Raw genomic sequence first — 20,542 nt, 5'->3', positions numbered from 1 at the left:
TCAGCCACACGTGCTTTGTCTCCCACCTGGGCCGCCGGCAGCTCTGTTCCCACGTGCGGGCAGGACCTAGGCCCATCCTCCTTTGCCGCCTCATCTCCGGAACCCAGCACTGCCTCGGCTTGATACCCTGCTCTCGACTCCCACTAGGAGTCGACTGCAAATTGTCAGGTGGCAACTAAAACGGTTTAAGGCGACGTGACCGTTGCAGGTAGTCACATCACAGGTGGAGTCACACCTGCGTCCTTTCCCTGTGCCGGCACTCAGCTGCACCCCACGTGCAGCATCTCGTCCTGGATGGGGCCAGGGTCCTCACCCCACAACTGGGGTGCTTGTCAGAGCTGGAGATGAATGGGACCCCTCCGGGAGGATTGGGGTGCTGCCAGGAGAGGTAGGCCCAGCAGGGACCTGGCCACCACATGGCGAGCTCCCCGTCGCTGGGGTCGTGTCGCCCTGTCTCGGGTGCATCCACAGTCAACACTGAACCATTCTTCACAATGAGATGCCGGCCGACTCTTCTCTCTCGGGAACAGCGGCAACAAAGACAGCATGATGTTAAGGGCCGGCAGACAGGAGCCCGGTTCCGATGGAGTCTGTGAATTCTGCCAAAATCTCAGCTGCCCCAGGCCCTCAGAGCATGCTCGAACGCCTCTGCAGGGCCTATCACAGCCCCGTCCGAGGGCTGCTCCAGGGCCTCGGAGGCCAGGGCTCAGCAGGCGCCGTGGCTGGCTCCACGCTGCTCAGCTTCAACACTCCTGAGGGGTGGCCTGACCCAGAGGTCGGTTCTGGAAGCCAGGATTCAGCTCCTGGAGGTTGGGAATACCTCTGCTCGCCTACCCGAGGGGCAGGAGGGATTAACCGGCGTAAACCACCTGCCGAGAAGCCCTCACCTTGAACTAGGTCAGTGGGGAGGTTGAGGATTTCACAACAAAGAGGTGGGACAGCGCTTTTGCAAACTGTAAAGCTTTATAGACATGCCACAGGTCTATGCGTGGCAGGGACGGGGCAGCGGGGTGGGGAGCGGACACCCGACGGCACAGAGCGCCGGGCTTGGGCCCAGGGCAACGGACGCACCACTCACAGAAGTGACGTGTTTGAAAAGACGACAGACATGCTAGGTCAGTCTAGACGATAGTTTATACACATCCATGTCAGGTCCGGGTGCCACGCCGCACCCAAGGGGCTTCAATCCATTTACAAGCATCTCATCACAGTGCCTGCCAGGGGTCTGGAGAGCACAACCAGGCTTTCCCCGTGCAGGTCATCACATCACAATAATGCTTTATTAAGGGACAGAATAATATGCAGCTTTGGGGGGGAAATTTTTACAAATATCAAAAAGAACTAATCAAGCATCCTATATAAAACTTTCCAACCTTCCAGGGAGGTCTGCAAAGCAGGACAAAGTGCTCTTTACACAGGAATCGGGACTTTCAAGTATCTGAGTGGCATTGAAAATACCCTAACCATTCTACGTACATACACGGGCCAGTCGGGGAGCTCAGGAGGGGCCGAGCGAGCTGGAGGCCACGAGGCTCTCACTGGTGTTCATTCCCACAGACCCCCCAGCTCCAGGAGTTGTTCCACACGGGGCCTGGATGTCTGCAAAGCAAGAGAGGGAGGAGCTTCAGCCGCCGTGTCCGCTGTGGGGCCGGGCAGGCTGCCCGCTCCTCACTAGAGCTTCGGCCGCGTCCACCTCGAGCCCGTGTGCTTCCGTGGCACTTTCCAGCGGCTTTACCCTTGACCCTCCTGAGCAGGGGAAGCCCGTGGCAAAGATGAGGAAAGTGGGCAGCAAGGCCCAGTGGCTTGCTGGAGCTCATGCTGCCGAGGATGGCTGGCCTGGGGCTCACTGCCCCTGGGAAGCTTGGTTCAGAGGCTGCCCCTCACCAGTGCCGGTGCCCTACCCCGGACCCTCCCTCCCTGACATGGCTCATCACCACCAACCTTCAGGTCTCTGGTTTCCTAAATGCAGCTTTCAGACCAGGGCAGGCGGCCCAGGGCCTGGGCTGGCGCCTACTGCCCGCACCACCATCAGACCGGCCCGCCCAGCGCCTTCCAGGGCCTCCTCACTCAGTCCCCGTTAGTCACAAGAGGCAAGCGGGAGAGTGACCGTAACCGTTCTTCCCTTTCCTGCCAGCCTGAAGGAAAAGGGGAGGGTTTGGGACCCTTCTCACCCCCAACATCCGAGATGTCCATGATCACACAGTCACCTTCCTCCTCCTCCTCCTCCTCTGTGTCCGCCTGGAAGCCATCCAGGTCCCCAGCTCCGACCTGAACAGACAAGGTGCACGGCCGTCAGCAGCAGCAGCAGCAGCAGCAGACAGGGACAGTGTGAGCCCTCCCGCCATCCACTTCCCTACTCCTGACCTCCTCTGCCCATCTTGGCAACAAAATTTGAGGAGTCTGTTTGATGGGTTATGATCCAAGGAAACTTTGGGGGAGTTCTCTCAAATGAACTAATTATGTTCAGATTTCTGAAAACTACCCCAATCGTTATTTACCTGATTACAAAAATAATTTGTTTATTGTTTTTGAATTAGAACTCTGGGTTTCCGGTTTGGTTTGAAAGAGAGATGGATAAAGCACACACTTTCTCTGAATTGTCATTTGGACTAAGTGGCTGAGAAATTAGTTGGTCAGTGTTTTCTTCTCTGCCCAACAGCTTCATCCCGTCTGCCTGATGCTTGGTACCTCTCCCTCTGATTGAGGCTCCGACCAGTTCTGCCCGTGAGGACACCATCTGCACCCTGTGGACAGGGGTTGGGAGGGGTGGGAAGGCTCTACGGAGGGTGGGATTTACAGTGAGATTCCCAGGCTGTTTTCACTGGCTTCCACCAGAGGGGACAGAGAGACAGACTGTGGAAAGTAACAGGACCGACTTTATACATCACCCATCCACACGCGGCTCACACTCTGTACATGAACAAAGAGCCAGCAGAGGCGGTGGAGTTGGGGCTACTTCCGCGGGGAGGCTATTTCTCAAAACACTCCTGGAGTTCCTCTGCTACAGAAGTCTCCGTTTGCCTGGAAGAGGGACGACAGCACACCGGGGCTGTCTGCCTTGCCCACGGTCCCCCAGTCTGGCCGGCAGAGGGGGCTCAAGCTCGCAGCCCCCTCAATGCTAGTGTAGAAGCTCCACGCTGGGCTCCTCGGGCTGGGAGCCACCGAGGCAGGAATGGCCCCAGGCAGGCAGGGGCACCACTGGGGATGCTGTGGGCAGTTTCCAGCTACCTGTTTCAAGAGAGCTGACTGGCCAAGACGAACAGACAGCGCAGCTCTCCCCCGCGCTGCCCTGGAGGCACTGGTTTGGGTCGGGTGAGCGATGGGACAGATGTGTCTCTTGGAGCTCTCCCCAGCCCCTGGGCCCTCCAGACAGGAAGCCAAGGGCAGACAAATGAGGAATTCTCGGAGGAACCACCGCCCACTGCCCTGCAGGCACGCGACAGGTTTCAAGCCTCTGAAGTGAGGGTTCAGGACGGCGCCCCGAGTCCTGCTGCGCTGAGGGCCATGGGACAGCTCGCCACGCTGCTGTCACTACTGCAGGGGAGGGTGTAGCGCCGGAAAGTGAGCCTCCGGAGTAGGAAGACACTGAACCACAAAGCATGGAGACTGGAAAGGGCAAATGCAGCCCCTGCCCATGTAAAAATAAGACCAAGGCCGAAGGGTTGAGCTGCCGTGGGGCCACACACACACTTGGTGGCAGAACTGGCACCTGACCTCGGCCTGCTCGATTCACTAGATCATGGTACCTTGTAAACCCATAAGGCAGCATGGCTACTTTGAACTCTAAATGAAAAGAGTTTAGAATTCCCACAAATTGAAAAAGCCCAACCCAAGCTAAACTATTCATATGCATTTATAGTTTAGCAACAATTACCCCCAAGCGTGTGGAAGGATCAGTTAGTGACTTTACCAAAACACAAAGGGAAGCATTCCGCATGCTCCCAGGCCTCCTCCAATCCCGACCTCAGAAACTTCCACCCGTGGCTCCCACTTTATGCTGGCGCCGTGCAGCACAGGCCCTGCTCAACGCACACCCAGCGCTATCCTCCCACCCGCCCTTCCAAATCAACCAGCATTTTGTCGGTCAAGGTCTCATTGAACCAGCCTCTCTTGCAGCTGGGGTGGCTATGCCAGAGCATTCCAGCCAGAAAGATAAGGTGGAAGTCTGCCTCCCCTCCAGCCAAACGGGAATCCTCCCCAGGGTGGGCTTGGCCATCCTCGTCTTGCTGGCTAGAGATGCAGCAGCCGTTCTGCCACCATGAAGACAAGGCCACAAACTAAAGCAGGAGGGAGTGCGACAGGAGGTGCTTGGCCCTGGACGACAACGTTCACAAGCTTGGGACTTCTTGTTGCTGGAGACAAACTCCCATGAGTTTAAGGTGACGCAGGGGGCTTTATCCCTGAGGCCTGCACAGTCCCAGGGGACCAAGTGCTGTCACAAGCAGGGTGTCCCACCTTGAGCACTCAGAGGAGCAGCTGGGATGACTCCCCACCACCCTGAAGAGCCGGTGCTCTGAGCTTCCCTTCCTGAGATGCACCCATTGTGCTGGCCCACGCTGTGGTCCTGGGGCCTTCCCACGGGATTCCCTGAGAAGGGGCTTTTAAACTGCAGACTTTAGCACCTACCCCACACCCACTGAATCAGAACCGCTGGGGCCAGCACACCCAGAACCACCGGCTGTGTAGCCTTCCGTGTGTCCCCGCCACACCGCAGAGCCTCTTCAAGGCCTGTGAACGGGGAGAAGCCGCACTGACTGCTGTTCACGTGTGTCTCGTGGGATGAAAGGCGTCACTGACTCTCATGAATCAACCCCTCTCACCTGAGGAGGGGCACCCAGTTTATGTGGGAGCATCTTCTCGTTCCTGGTAGCTCAGTAAACAACGAAGCACCAATGAAACGTAAGAATCCACGTCAAGTGCCTGGCGTGAGGAGTAATAAGGGCTAAACAGTCGTTTTCCACGTAAACACACACAGGCAATGAACACGCGTGGGGACTGCCACACCAGGAGAGGAAGAGCAGAGAGGGGCTCAGGAAGATAGCTGTGTCTCTTGCGAGAATCTAAGGGAGGGCTGATGGGGGCAGGAGCCCACGAACACTGCTTGGATAAGGACACTAAGGAGGCCTTCCAGACCCAGCCGCTTTCAAACGGGCTCTCTGGCCAGTTTCAGCCAGAGCAGCCACACTCGCGGTCCTGCTAAGATTGTCTGGCTAATGACATCGACCGTGAAAAGGCTCTGCGGCTTGAACACAGCTTGAACACATAACGGATTGTTTTGGGTCAAGGCCCAGGGAGGGAAGTGTTTGTGGGGCTGGGGCCCCCAACTCCTCACCAGGTGGGCTCCCCCAGTACCAAGCCGTGTCCACAGGCCTCACAGGGACAGGGGCTGGGGAGTGGCAGGAACAGCCGGCATGACCACACCAGACAGTTCTGACGGTCCCTCTTGCTGTGACAGTTTAGGAAGCAGGTTTACGTCGCACCCGAGACCTCATTGGTCTGTGGGCTGCAGGGAGAAGGCTAAACATCACTCCAGGAGCCGTTGCCCCCCGGCCCTGCCCCCGGCCTCCTCACCCCGATGGCCACACACTAACAGCACAGGAGCAGGGGGCGGGGTGGGGGCAGGGGTGGGGCGCACACCGGCTCCCCTCTGTCTCCGTCACCACCCAGCCTTCAGCAGCAGCTCCTGGAGTGGCAGCGCCCCCGAGGAGAGCCCGGGATGTGAGCGGAAGACCCAGCTCCTCCTCGTAAAATCAAGTCTCCCCTTATCCCTAGGTCTGTGAGACGCCTGCTTCAAGCGAGGACCCGGTGGGCTTCCCTGGTGGTGCAGTGCTTAAGAATCTGCCTGCCAATGCAGGGGACATGGGTTCGAGCCCTGGTCCGGGAAGATCCCACATGCCGCGGAGCAACTAAGCCCGTGCGCCACAACTACTAAGCCTGCACTCTAGAGCCCGCGAACCACAACTACTGAGCCTGCGTGCCACAACTACTGCAGCGTGCATGCCCGTGCTCCGTAACAAGAGAAGCCACCGCAATGAGAAGCCCTCGTGCCGCAACAAAGAGCAGCCCCCCGCTCACCACGACTAGAGAAAGCCCATGTGCAGCAACAAAGACCCAAAACACAGCCAAAAATAAATAAGATTTTTTAAAAATTAGAGGCTTCCCTGATGGCGCAGTGGTTAGGAATCCACCTGCCAATGCAGGGGGCACAGGTTTGAGCCCTGGTCCAGGAAGATCCCACATGCTGCGGAGCAACTAAGCCCGTGAGCCACAACTACTGAGCTTGTGCTCTAGAGCCCGTGTGCCACAACTACTGAGGCCGCGTGCCTAGAGCCTGTGCTCCACAACAAGAGGAGCCACCACACTAAGAAGCCTGCCCACCGCAACGAAGAGTAGTCCCCGCTCGCCGCAACTAGAGAAAGCCCGCGTGCAGCCACGAAGACCCAACGCAGCCAAAAGTAAATAAAATATAAGGAATAAAATCTATCTTTAGAAAAGAAAAAAGTGAGGACCCAGTGCTCACACCACAAGGTTTCCAGTAAGAGTAGCTACAAGATGAGACTCATTCACGCCCACATTCCAGTAAGAGAAAGAACAATCAAACGTGGACCCAGGCCGAGGCTCGGGCCCCAGCCTCTGGGTGTCCAGGCAGCACTGGAGACTTCACTCTGGGGACCAGCGTCTCTCAGGAAGCCCGCCCACCACCAGGCGAGGGCAGGCCTCTCGCAACATGTGTCCCCACGGGGCCACGCGCTTCCTCTTCCATGCGCTGTCAGGCTGCAATCACGTGGCTGGCTTTCCACTCCACCGACACCCATCTCTGTCTCCCATTAGATGGTGTTTTGCTCACCACTGTCTACAAGGCCTAGCAGGGTACCTAGTGCAGAGCAAGTGCTTCATAACTGTGTTAAATGAGTGCAAAAACTAAATAAAAGCCACGACGTGGAACGTTACTCAGCACTAAAAAGAAATGAGTTCTCAAGCCATGACAACACAGGGAAGAAGTTTAAAGGCACACGACTAAGTGAAAGAAGCCCATGGAAACACTAAACAGATGAGTGGCTGCCAGGGGTGGAGGGAGGGAGGGATGAATAGGCGGATCATGGGGGTTTTTAGGGCAGTGACGCTATTCTGTATGACACCGTAATGCTGGATACAAGTCCTCATACATCTGTCCAAACCCAAAGGATGCACAGCACCAAGAGTGAACGCTAGTAAACCACAAAGTCTGGGTGACAGTGACGTGTCCACGTAGGTTCATCAGTTGCAACTGCTACACAGCTCTGGCTGGGGACACTGACACTGGGGGAGGCTGTGCGTGGCTGGGACAGGGGGCACACGGGAAATCTCTGTACCTTCCCCTCAATTTTGGTTAGTTTTGTCACCTCAATTTTGCTGTAAATCGAAAACTGCTCTAAAAAGAAAGATTGTTAAAGATAACAAAGCCGCTGCGGGGTCTCACCTGCCCATCATGCCGGCGCTTCTTCATGAACTGGGTGATGCACATGCTGCCCACCGACTTCCTCTTGAGCGAGACAGGCGTCCCCTGGCTGGGCCCTGCGGCGGGGACGCTGCCACTGTCCTCCCTGGTGGCCGAGGGCACTGTGGTGACGTAACTCCACTGGCAGGGCACGGGCAGGTGCTCCTGGGCAAAGCTCTTTAGCACCTGTGGGTGGACGTACCAGCACATCCTGTAGTCGGGTCTCTTCTCATACACCGAGTTCTCAGAAATAATCCGCTTAAGCCTGGCCTTGGAGGGGACGGCGGTGTCCTCGCCGGTGGTGGGGGTCTGTGGGCGGGAATGGCCAGGGCTCGGGGGGCTGGCGGTGCTGAGCTCAGGGCTGCCGGCGTCCTTGCTGAGCAGTCCTCGGCGGCAGCACTCCTGGAACTCCCGGATGATCACTTTGCTGCCATTCACGTTCCCGTGCAGCAGCGGGAGCAGCTGGGCCAAGACTGGCAGGGAGAGGGGGACACGTGGATGAGACTCGGGGCGGGATGGGATAAACGTGGCACCCGGGTTCCCCAACCTGTCACCGAGGCCGAGAAACACGGTCAGCTTCGGGTGGCCTTTTTTTCCCTTCTGGTTTTATTGAGATGTAATCAACACACAGCACTGTGTAAGTTTAAGGTGAGCAGCAAAATGCTTACTGACATCACAAAATGACCAACCACGATAGGTTTAGTGCGGGTGGCTTTTTATGGGTGGACTTAAGACACATGAACTTGCTCCAGAAGAGATTCTGAGAGGCCCAAGCCCCAGGAGGCAGGACTCGTTGCGATAAACTGTCATGTTTCACTTCATGCACCTGTTTCCTTAGTAACAGTCCTCACGTTCTGCTTCTGAGTGGCGGGCCCTCCCCAGCTTTGAAGAGCTAGGGATGTGTGTGCTGGTTGGGCAAACAGGCCGACTGAAGTGGCTGCCCTGTGCTGCTCCCGTGAGTGTCACAGAAAGGACACACGTGCTCAACAAGCGCTGGCTTTGGCTATTTTTTTGAAGAACTTCTGAATTACCATGCCACGTGCCTAGGAAGTCTCCTGCCTGCCCCGGGCCTGGAACTCCCTGGGCCTGGAGGAGGTGGGAGCCCGAGCCCTCCGTCCCCACCCGTCCCCGGCACTCACTCTGCTGGTCCTTCTTCTCTCTCTTGGAGGCCTTGGGCGTCTGCTCCTCCTCGGGGGGCGCGGTCTCCAGCAGGCAGGCCGTGAACTGCTGCAGCACCTTCAGGTCAGCTCCACTGTCCCTGTCGGTCGCCCAGACACAGCCGATCTTCACGGGCTGGAGGATGCGGAACCTCTTCCCCTTGGCCAGAAACTCGTCCCACTCCTTGGCCTTCAGTTTCTGGCGAACCTTGTGGTTCTCTGGGTCGGCACACTCCTTGCAGGTTAGAGAGGAGCAGACACTTGCTCAGGGTCCCCCTCCCCGGCACCTGTGGTCCCAGCCTCTGGGGCAGTGAGGGCACGTGCAGGGGCGGGCCGGTGAGGAACGGCGCCCACCCAGCTTCCACCCCGCGACAGGTGATGAAACAGGCAGAGAGTATTTTCGGATTGAATGATAACTGGCACTTTCCCCCATTTGGTGCCTTAGGTGCGTCTGCCCCCTCTGGCCATCCCTGGGTAGTCACAGGTATTTTTTATTACCTCGCCAGTAGCCTCTTAACGCCACTGTGGGTTTTCTGATTAACATGTGATCCTGAAGCTGAAATCACCATGCCCGGCCCTCTCCCACCCCAGACTGGTGCCACTGTCTAAGGCAGATACACTGTGGGCCCAACGAGACCTGTCTGCCTCGTTGGCTGGGAACGTACGAAGAACACAGGCCCCGCAAGTCTGGCTCTGAGACAAGTCACTCCCACAGTGGCATCAGCCCTGTCAGCTTCCCCACTACCCAGACACCACTACCTGGCAGGCCTTCAGAGCCCTAGAAATGGCTCCCTCAACAGTCCCACCATCTGGCAGAACTGAGAAAGCTGGGGTGGGCGGGAGTGCTGAGCCTCTGAGGCTGTGGGGAGCGAGGTCTACGCGGAATCGGCCGTGGGGGTGGGCTGAGACCTATGTCACCACCCCCAGGTCGGTGGCCACCAAGCTCCGGACCCATCCCCTCCCCGTTCACCCCTCACCTCGGTTACTCCTTCATCCTCAGACAGGTACCCATGGGGCACGAAGAAACCATCGTCCTCATCCTCATCCTCTCCCACCTCATCGTCGTCATCCTCAAGAAGAGAAAAAAGTACGTTCACGTGTGGAAACAACACATGCTTCACGTAAAATTTCAACCTGTGAACATCTAAGAAAGAAAAAGCCTCCTACTGCTTCCAGTCTCATTGCTGTGCACACCCTGAGGATCAGCCAAAATCCCATTACCCAGCCCCCTCCCCCATTGTGCTCCAGCGGGGGTGGGGGTCAGGCAGGACACAGATAAGCACGGCCCAGACGTAAAGCAGCGGGAGTGGTGGGCCCCTCGGTGAGGCAGCGAGCAGACGGGCCCGTCCACCGCCAGGCAGGTTACTGCCACCCAGTAAGGTTTTCCCAGAACAGCCGTAAACCCGGATGCTGTGTGTGAGGGAGCCCGGCCCGGAAGCCGTAAGCAGCCCGGCCGCGCTCACCCCTTCGCTGTGGGAGAGGGACTCCCCTGGCTCGTCCTCCTCCCACTCCTCGTCGCTGTCCACCTCGTAGTCAAGGAGGCTCTGAGGGGACAAACACGCGGTGGTCACTGTCGTCCTCAGGGTGGAAGGGGAAGGCAGAGCACGAAGGCTAGAACAATCAGGGAGTTCCCAGAGCCCAGTGACAAGGGCACACTGGGAACGAAGCGCAGAGGGTCGGGAGCAGCTGCCCGCACGCTCACCCGGTCCTGGGCCCAGGGGTCCCTCGGGTGGATGACCGTCGTCTTCCTGTTCCACGTCCCCCAGTAGGCCGGCCGGTGGTTCTCGGAAAACTGCAGCAGCTTCATCCTGCCAAACCTCCTCCTTTCGGGGACGCCGTCCACTTTGCTACTCTCCAAGATCACCACGTCGCTGAGGGGAGACACCCCCGCTCAGAGGCCCTTCTGTGGCTCGCGCACCCACCACCAACGGCCTTCCCCCCAGGGCAGCAGGCGGTGACAGGCAGCCCCAAAGCAGAGGCATCACCTGCCCCGAGGCAGGCTAGCATTTACTCCAGGGGCGTGGCGTGAGGAGAGGGAGGAGCCCGACTGTCCAGCAGCTGCCCCACAGTGCGCACCAAGGCGGCGTGTGACGGGTAAGCTGGCAAGAGTGGGGAATGTTCCTGCCCTGCCGGGAGGCCGGCACACACAGCCTGCCCTCCAAAGCAGGGCTTTCTGCGAAGCCATCGCACCCGGGAGACTCTGGAGGCTCAGGGGAAGCCGGAAGAGAGAGGTCTGGGGAAGCAGCCGAGTCTGGGGCCTGAGGCCCGGGAGGGAGAGGACCGGCCAAGGCCACGGGACACAGGAGCGACCAGAACGCAGGGGTCTGCCCGGGCTGCCCAGGGCTCTCTGACATCACCAATGGGCAAACGGCAGTCTCCGCCTGCACTAACCTGTTAAAAAGCTCTGTGTTCTGGTTACAAACCACGGTGGGTCCGGACCTGAGGGGCCGCCGGCTTTTCAGATCTTTCAGGAAGGAGAATTCGCCGCTCTGCTGCTGGAGGAGCTGGTCTAACTGGTCACAGAGGTCTTGGTCGAAGGCGGTCCGACAGCGAGGGGCGAGGACCATGTGCTCTTTGATTTCAAAAGGGGCAAACTTCCCACAGGAACCGGCCAGGGTCTGAAATGGAGAAGGGGCATGATGGCACCTCTACTGTGACAGACCCGCACACAGCAGCGGCGAGGAGGAGCCGCCGGAAGTGAGGCCTGGTGCTTTCGAGTCGTCCAGGTTGGGAGGTCAGAGGAGACGCGTACACAGGCCACACGCTGCTTGATGGCATTTACGTGGGTTTCTGGAAAAGGCGAAACTACAGGGCCAGAGACTGTGTCGGCAGCCGCCAGGGCTGAGGTGGAAGGAAGGAGCCGTCTCGGGGGACGGAAATCCTCTACATCTTGATGACGGAGGTGGCTGCAGGGCCCTGTACATCGTCAGGACTTGCTGATCAGTACTCCTGAAAAGGACGGATCTCACTGGATTTTTTTTTTTAAGGATAATTAGACCTTGATGAGCAAACAGAGACCTAGGAGAGTGACCTGCCACACTGTTACAAGATGACTCGAAACAGAGCTGAAGCCTGATGTGAACCTGAAACATGGGTGTCTGTATCCTAAGAATCCTCCTCAGTAAACCCTGGTAGGTTTTTTTTTTTTTTTTGGCTGTGCCGGGCAGTATGTGGGATCTTAGTTCCCTGACCAGGGATGGAACCTGTGTCCCCTGCAATGGGAGCACAGAGTGTTAACTACTGGACCTCCAGAAATTCCCAACCCTGGTAGGTTTGAGTTCCCTTCTTAGAGCTCCTTCAGCATCATGAATGTCTGTGTCAGCGGATCCTGAGGGTGGCAGCAAGTGAGGACAACATGGGGGTCAGGAGGAGCCTGTACGTCTCTGAGGTTGGGTATAAGAAGGCCAGCCTTTCACCCCAGCAAGAAAACAACAGCTGAGGCCAGCACCCTCGCTGTGGGTCGCATGGCAGGGTCACCCAGGAACGGTTTAAAATCCTGATGCCCAAGCCAGGCCCATCAGGTTCTCTGGGATGGGATCCAGGCTCCAGTGATTTTTTTTTCTTTTTTGCGGTACGCGGGCCTCTCACCGTCACGGAGCTCAGGCTCCAGACACGCAGGCTCAGCGGCCATGGCTCACGGGCCTAGCCGCTCCGTGGCACGCGGGATCCTCCCGGACCGGGGCACGAACCCGTGTCCCCCGCATCGGCAGGTGGACTCTCAACCACTGCGCCACCAGGGAAGCCCCAGGCTCCAGTGATTTTTTAAAGCTCCCTGGTGAGTCCAACACACAGCCGAGGCCAAGAACCAGCAGACTGTTCTCCTCACTAACAGCTGCTGGGAACATCGGGTATCCGTACGGGGAAACATTAGGGCCACGCCCCAATCCACGGGCACAAAGAATTCCAGCTAAGCTAAGGAACTAAATAAACATAAAAAAACAAAACTTAAGCTAAAAAAAAAAAAAAAAAACTGGAAAAAATTAAAACGTGTCTATAACCACAGGATACATAAGGCTTTCGAAACAAAAGCCAATTACGATAAAAGAATAAAAATGTTCACATTAAAACGAAAAATTTCTGTACAACGAGACACCATCAACAAGTCAAGGGGGAAGGAATGGACTGAAGGAAGTATGTGCAGTGTACCCCACCAAGAATGAAAACCCAGACTATATAAAGAACCAGAGATAGGGGAAAAAGCCTATCCTATAGAAACATGGGCAAGAAACAGGAACTGGCAAGTCACAGAAAAAGAAATAAAATGGCAAGCAAACATGAAAAGATGTTCAACTGCACTGAGAATCAAGGAAAAACGAAGTGAAACAAAGATACGTATTTTTCACCCATCAGGTCGGCAGTTATAAGAAAATTCGTCACACCCAGTGCTGGCAGTAAGTAGGCAGAGAGGACATATTTTGACACACTGTGGGGATGGGAGACTGTCCATCAGCATTTCCTGCTGGGAGGGCACTTGGACAATAACAAATACAACTCTGTCAACGTTGTGTCCCCAGGACATAGTGGCAAGTCCGCATCCTGAGAGGTGTGCTGGTGACATCCATGCACTGCTTGGGGGGGATCAACAGGGGAGGGGGATATCAACGATGATGCCACCCACACCACGACACTTTATGCAGCAATGAAAAAGAATGAAGAGAGGCCAACATGGCAAGAATCCAAGATAGGGCTAAGCGAACAAAGCGGTAACATAATAAATTCATGATTTGTTACCTACATAAATACACAAATATACGAAGGGATGCACGCGCCCAGAGAAAGATCTGGAAGGACACCCTTGTATCAGAGGGGGTGGGTCACACCTCTGGAGCATGGAGGGATGCGGGGGACGGAGGTCTGGGGTCTCCACAGGCAGAGGATGGTCTAGAAGGTGACCGGATGGCAGATGGGGAAGCAGAATCCTGTGCTGAATCCCACATGTTTTATGCTCAACCTTGTCTCCTATGTTGAGCAGAAAATCTCCGAGGGTGAGGACCGGGTCTTCCTCCCTTACACCTTCCCACACGGCTCCCAGCACAAAACTGTTGACGAAGCAACCTCTAAACGCTTGGCAGTTTTAGCAAACGTGCCACTTTTTGCCTTTTTGAGCACACAGTGAATGACAAGATATCGAACCTCCAGATCCTACCAGAGATCAAAGCTCCCTGGGCAAGCAGAGGCTCCTCTTGATGAAAGCAGAGCCAGTGGGTCAGAAGACGTCTTTTTATTTTTCAAAAGGAACAGCCTGACAAAGGCCAAAAGTAAAGCCAAAGGAAGCCAGTTGCTCACCTTGGGGGCCTGTGGAGTCTTTGGTTTCTGAAAGAACCTCGTGATTTCCGCCTTCTCGGCTTTAATGCGCTGCAATGTAAGAGAAGAGGAGGATGAGGAAGAAATGAAGAGAAACTGTTCTAAAACATGCAAAAGCCCCTAGAACTGAACCCCAAGCATTTTTAGGTTGAAAGCATTATTTTGATGTTAGCTCTCAAAACCCACAAGCAGGTACCAGGCAGTCTCAAAAGGTCAGAGCTACAGAAGGACCGGGATGTCAAGCCAGCAGGCACGTGTCAGTCCCTGGGCCCCCCACCCCGCTTCCCACTACCTCCAGGATGATATCCGATATTCAGCAATAGTCAGGCAAAAGACCCCGCTTCTCAAACACACAGGAAGATGCAAGTTCTGGGAGAACATGCTACCTTTTCTTCTTCTCTCAACCGTTTCTCCTCTTCCTTTTTCCGCTTCTCCTCCAGCTTAGCCCTAAGAGACATCAAACTCAGTTTCACCAACCAGCACAGGCCCGGCCCACACCCGGCAATCATCCCGAGGCCAGGCATGGGGAGGGGGAGGGGGAGGGGGAGGGGGAAGGGGGGCGGGGCACGCACTCCAGGGCCTCCTGGCGCTCCTTGCGCCGCTCCTCCTTGCGCCGCTGCTTCTCTGCCTTCTCCTTCTCATCCTTCTCCCGCTTCTCGCGCCGCTCCTTCTCCTTCAGCTCCTTCTCCTCCTCCCTCTTCTTTCTGGCCTCCTCCTTGGCCCGCCTGGCCTCCTCCCTCAGCTTCTCCTTCTCCTCCTTCTCGGCCTGGAGCTTCAGCTGCTTGCCCAGGCGCTCCTTATCCTGCACGGGAGACGGTCCACAGCTCAGCCCCACGGATGCCACAAGGGCCGCGCCAGCGTCCGGGGGCGGCCGTGTGCAAGCGGAGGGGAGGCACAAAGGAACCAGCCCCGGGAGCAGCCTGCTGGTCAGCGTCCTTACAAAGAGGGGGCTTTTCAGTCCATTACATTTCCTTCTGTCATGAGAAAGGCGATGAGGGTTAGCCGACTGCCACAGGACCTTCTGGGCAATTCAAAGTAAGATGCGTTTAAGACACCGTCTTCAAACGTGGGATGAGGGTCAATTTTTACTTAATTAAAAAAGACTAAGTAAGCACCTCTAGGCTGCCTACGCCGGGTACCTGCTGTTGGATCTGAACTGCATTTCTGCTCAGAAAGCTGTGGTGAAATAAAGACACAAAAACACCCACAGGTTTTGCCTCCCTACCTTCAAAACAAAAACATTTTCCTTCCCGTCCCCCCAAAACTATTCCAGACAATAGGGTTTCTTTTCTTTCTCTTGAAATGGGAGAGTGGGATGAGACAAGGAGGGGGAACCTGACAAGCAAGTCTTAAAAACAGGGGGGGAACTGAGACTTCCCTGGTGGCGCAGTGTATAAGACTCCGCGCTCCCGATGCAGGGGACCCGGATTCAATCCCTGGTCAGGGAATTAGTTCCCACATGCATGCCGCAACTAAGAGTTCACATGCCACAGCTAAGGAGCCCGCCTGCTGCAACTAAGACCTGGCGCAACCAAATAAATAAACTAATTAATTAAATATTAAAACAACAAAAACAAAAAACAACAGTGGGGAACAGATGAGAACACATTAAAAAATTTAAAAAAAAATTTTTTTAATCTTTACAGCCATTTCTCAAAAGAAAAAATTCTTTTTATCTTTAAAACCATTTCTCAAAAAACCAAACGAACAAACATTTCTTGGGATCTGAAAAGGTCAGATGTTAAGAAAGGACCCAGAGTGATCTCTAAGACTATGGCAGTGCCGTTTCATCACCAGCAGGAGGAAACAGCTAGTTTCTTGGATATTCTTTAAAGCGGGAACATCTTTAATCACATTAGTTCCTCATTCCAAAGAATTCATATGTGGCCTGGGGCGCTGGGCTATTATATAATTTTGATTTTGTATTAAACAAGTTTCACCTCCCAGACTGAAGGGCATTACCTTCTAACATAGCGCAGGGTAATTCTCAAGGACAGGAACCACCAAAGATGGGCTTCTCACCTTTGGCAGAAGCCTGACAACTCAGCTTTTGGTATGGGCCTATGATCATGCCCTCGTCCCTAGAGAATATCCTACCCTCTGCCCTGATCAACCTTTGCTCGCTTCACAAGAGCCATGGAGGCATGCTGGTAGAGATCTGAGAAAGTCCCTGCCAGGTACCCTCCGCACGTGACCCGTGGGATACCTGAAGAAGGGGCTGGTCTGGATCGAGTAACTGAGTAAATAACGAGACCAGCCACGAGTGCCGGGTGGTGAGGAGGAGTCTCCCCCGGCTAACTATGAGGACAGGAGGCTTCTGGAATCAGGCCCTCCCCACTCCTGCCCCACAGGTGCCCATCTCTGAAACTACAATGAAGAATGAGATAAACTCTAAAATCAAACACAGCCATGAGGCAGACGGCACAGGAAGTGCCTGGTGAGTGCACAGCCAACTGTCATCAACGCCCCTTCCGTGAGCTGGTCGGGGAAGAAGGCCACGGCCTTCACTGCAATTCATCCAGTAAGGAAGAAGGCCCCTGCACTGCTGGGTGTGAAACATGGTGACCTCCAGGTAACAGAATGGAAGACTCAGCAGGGAACCGCTAAACAGTAATCACCCATCTGATGTAGGGGCCACCATGGTACAGCGCCTGGGAAGGGATGGAACTTCAATCTACGCGCGTAGGAGGCTGGGGTGCAGGGAGAGCCACTAGGTTCTTTTTAAGGCAATTTTAAACTACAGTGGGGCTGCTCAACTATTACGACACTCAGAACTAATTATAATAAGAGCTTAGAAAAGCCTACGTGCAAAACCTTAGGATTCAACAAACCTAAAACTGATGCAACCCATAAGCACGAGGCCCAGTTATGCAAAATGAAGCAAGAATCAAAATAATGCTCAGAACAAGCAGGGGAGAGTGAAAACGGGGCCAGAGAAGGGCAAAGGGCTTTGCTTCCTATTTACTGCAAAAAGCGCACCCAGGGAACTTTCTATTTCAGGGGACATGTCTTACTCTTTGCGGTCTCATCTTGTTCTTCTCTGCAGAGCCTCTGACCAATTTCTTACTTATCTGAAAGGAAAGACATTGATCTGTAAACAAGGGTTGTTTCAATCACTTTAACACGTTTAACATACCGCACAGTCCTTGGGGAGGGCAAGGAGAAAACAATGTAAAACAACAACAGTGAAAACCTTTCCGGGTACCAGTTCCAGCAAACAGAACCAAAACTTCTTAGCTGGGTCACAAACTCCAACGCATGTGGGGATAAAAGGGGAGACTGGGAGGCAGATAACCAAAAAACGTAGGAGGCTAAGCTGGAAATAAGAAGCCACAGCCAGGGGCCTTGGTGTCAGGGAGACACAGAATGGTAGGTCTGTAGGCACCTGGAGAGGAGGCGCCCTGGCCACAGAGGACGGAGTCTTACAGGCATGCAGCCCAGCACTGCTGCTGCCCCTTCTGCTTCTCCCAGGAGAGGCTGACAGTGGAAATCTCCTGTGTGAATACAGGCACACCAACACAATGCCATTTTCCCAACAGCATTTGCTCCCTTTGTGGCTCTGTGTCACATTTAGGTAATTCTCACATTTCAAACTTTTTCATCATTATTATACTTGTTATGGTGATCTGTGGTCAGTGATCTTTGATGTTACCATTGCAAAGATAACGACTTGCTGAAGGCTCAGACAACAGCGTTATTTGCAGTGAAGTATTTTTAAATTAAGGTATGTTCTTTTTTCAGACATAATGCTACTGCACACTAAATAGACTACAGTACAGTGTAAACATAACTTTTATATGCACCGGGCAACCAACAGATCCACGCGACTCCCTTTATTGTAATACTCGCTTTACTGTGGGGGTCTGGAACCAAACCTGCATTATCTCCAAGGTCTGCTGTAATGTCTACAAATCAACACCCCGTGAGTCAAGTAAGACACGTTTACAGGCTGGATTCCCATGTTTGTACCCCCTGCCCAGCGCAGCCCTGCTTCTTAGAACACAGAGTAAACGCCCAGGAAGAGAAGTCAGCTGGCCAGAGGTGGCAATCTCGTCTAGAACCCCTGTGTTCTAGAGCACAGCATGCTCTATCATCCTGCTTCAAATTGAGCATGGGCTACAAGGACTGACCAAGACGCACGGCTGGACTCCCTCACCGTGCTGGCTAAATGGTCCCAGGTAGGAATACGCACAAGGAGTCCAGGCTACTGGCCTAAGCTACCTCCAGAGCAGGGAATCCTGGCGAACAGACCATTCATTGCATGGAAGACCAATGGGGAGAGTTCAGGCTGGAAAGAAATACCCACCCGGGCTCATTTTAGACTTGAGGAGGCAGCCAGAAAATGAGACGAGGTGAAAAACCGAAAGCCCACTTCTCTTGAAATTGTCTGACATGCCAGCAAAACTATGTAAAAACAGTGCTTCCTCTATCTGGGAAAGCCTTGCCCTAAGACTTCCTACCGAAGAAAACTACAGATTAAGACATCCTTCTTACTCAGGACGCACTGAGTCCTTTCCGGACTAAGCCTTCCCTCAGGAGAGGGCCGCGCACCGTCATGTGAAAGCCATGTGATTGGGAGAGCGCGCAATCCCACCTCACTGCGCAGGCGCGCACAGAAACGCCAAAGCCGTCTTACCAAGGGCTTAAGAAAAAGTATCTGCCTCTCCAGCATCCACTTGGCCTAACAAGCCTGCGGACTTGAGCCCCACAAGAAAGGATTTAACAGCAGGACTTGTAAGGTGCTGTGTCTATATCGTTGTCCTTTGTGTTCAAAGATGGTAGCACCAAACGTGACTGCCAGACCGCTATATGAGGGTGTTTGGGGAGCAAGACGCATCTGTTCGGTCTTGCCCATACTTGTTGAATTTCAGCTGCGGAATCAGTGCCTTTCACAATTGTCCCCTTTGCTGTGAGTCCAGGAATGAGAGAGTTGACGTGACTACCAAGAGCTGGCTTAACAATATCCAACAACCAGAGCAGTTACGATTTTATTTAAAACTAGTATCTCTATTGCTGTACCAGGCACTCGGATAGACCTTACTGAACAGATATAATTTTAATCTTGACCTTTGGCCCAAGTACTTATAAAACTCTCTCAAAATATAGGCCACACATTTTACCGACCTGGAACTCAGTTACCAAAAAACAAGATCCAGGATTCCACAATGAGGTTGAAACACACACATCAACTACCCCAAAGAGTCAAGGCAGATATAACCCCGTCTGTGAGGTAAAATTCCTGCACTTTATTCGGGAGAATCCTAGGGCCCACTCACTCTGATGTGATACATAAGGAGGTCTAATTTCTAGGCCCAGAGCAAGTAAGCAGCAGTAAGTGAGCGGAGGAGAGGTGGCTGTGGACAGGCCCCGCAGCAGCTAGAAACCTGACAGCAGGGGAGGGACAGCAGGCAGAGGGGAGACACAACCCTAACTGGTCCAGGCATGTGGGGACTGAGAGCAGGCAAAAACTGACACGCCCGTTCCTGTGAGCCTGCAGTTCCACTTAACAACTCAGGGAAGCTCATGACAATTATTGTTTGTCAAGGCCAAGAATTAGAGACAACAGAAATATCCATCAAGGAGAATGACTATGCAAACTGCAGTTTATCCACACCATCACGGGACCATCAGCGTATGATACAGCAGTTAAAAAGAGATCTTTCCATCCCAATGTAAAAAAGTTGCTAAGACACCCTGGAATGAAAAAGAAACATATTTACACTATACGGCCCATGTAAAGAAACAAAAATGATACTGTTTATTCCTAGGGATCTCTCACACACACACCACACAGAGAAATATAAGATGAAGATAGGGGCAACCTGGGGGACAGAAAAAAGCCAAAGGGGGCTGCAATGTTTCAGTGATCTTTTTTAAACATGGAGAATTTAATACTTGTATAATTTAAATTACCTGGGAAACAGTTCCAGCGTCTGTACAGAGGCAAGCCACAGATTCCAATAACACCACCATATCCACACAACCCTTTATGGAACAATAATCTTGAGTCATCAATAATGTAGGCTGAATTACACATCTAACTGCAAACAAACTGGAGAAATGGTTCTATCCTAGGTGGTAAAAAGCTCTGATGACAAATAGCCACGTTCCGGCTAATCAAGAGATCCTGGATTATCTCAAAAAGGTGTTCCTAAATTGTTTTTCAAAGTCGGACTCTAGATACCTGTGAGTACTTTAAAAAACAAAACAGGGACTTCCCTGGTGGCACAATGGCTAAGAATCCGCCCGTCAATGCAGAGGACACAGGTTTGATCCCTGGTCTGGGAAGATTCCACATGCCACGGAGCAACTAAGCCCGTGTGCCACAACTACTGAGCCTGCACTCCAGAGCCCACGAGCCATAACTACTGAGCCCGCGTGCTGCAACTACTGAAGCCCGCGCACCTAGAGCCTGTGCTCCGCAACAAGAGAAGCCACCGCGATGAGAAGCCCGCTCGCCACAATGAGAGAAAGCCCGCGCGCAGCAACGAAAACCCAACGCAGCCAAAAATAAATAAATATATTAAAAAACAAAAACGAAACAAAGCTCTCTCAGGACACACACACACACACACACACACACACACACACACACACACACACA

The 20,542-nt window shown here is 53.9% G+C and overlaps 1 protein-coding gene across 1 annotated transcript in view; it reads right to left on the bottom strand.

Moving 5' to 3' along the window:
- Positions 1-1,116: 1,116 nt before the first annotated feature.
- The window catches only part of CHAF1A (chromatin assembly factor 1 subunit A), a 26,612-nt gene continuing 7,186 nt past the window's right edge, over positions 1,117-20,542 (bottom strand). The window contains exons 4-15 of the mRNA XM_029218135.1: positions 16,953-17,009; positions 14,511-14,740; positions 14,325-14,385; positions 13,921-13,989; positions 11,026-11,252; positions 10,337-10,505; positions 10,098-10,178; positions 9,612-9,704; positions 8,617-8,869; positions 7,460-7,950; positions 2,172-2,268; positions 1,117-1,599 (exon numbers count right to left, since the gene is read on the bottom strand). Coding sequence (XP_029073968.1) covers positions 1,499-1,599; positions 2,172-2,268; positions 7,460-7,950; positions 8,617-8,869; positions 9,612-9,704; positions 10,098-10,178; positions 10,337-10,505; positions 11,026-11,252; positions 13,921-13,989; positions 14,325-14,385; positions 14,511-14,740; positions 16,953-17,009 — 1,929 coding nt within the window. The 3' untranslated portion in view covers positions 1,117-1,498. The remainder of the gene's footprint in view (positions 1,600-2,171; positions 2,269-7,459; positions 7,951-8,616; positions 8,870-9,611; positions 9,705-10,097; positions 10,179-10,336; positions 10,506-11,025; positions 11,253-13,920; positions 13,990-14,324; positions 14,386-14,510; positions 14,741-16,952; positions 17,010-20,542) is intronic.

This window comes from Monodon monoceros, unplaced genomic scaffold (assembly GCF_005190385.1).
Source record: "Monodon monoceros isolate NGI ecotype Baffin Bay Population unplaced genomic scaffold, NGI_Narwhal_1 Super_Scaffold_12, whole genome shotgun sequence".
NCBI lineage: Eukaryota > Metazoa > Chordata > Mammalia > Artiodactyla > Monodontidae > Monodon > Monodon monoceros.
The sequence above is the reverse complement of the archived record's forward strand: the minus strand, read 5'-3'. Positions and strand labels throughout refer to the sequence as shown.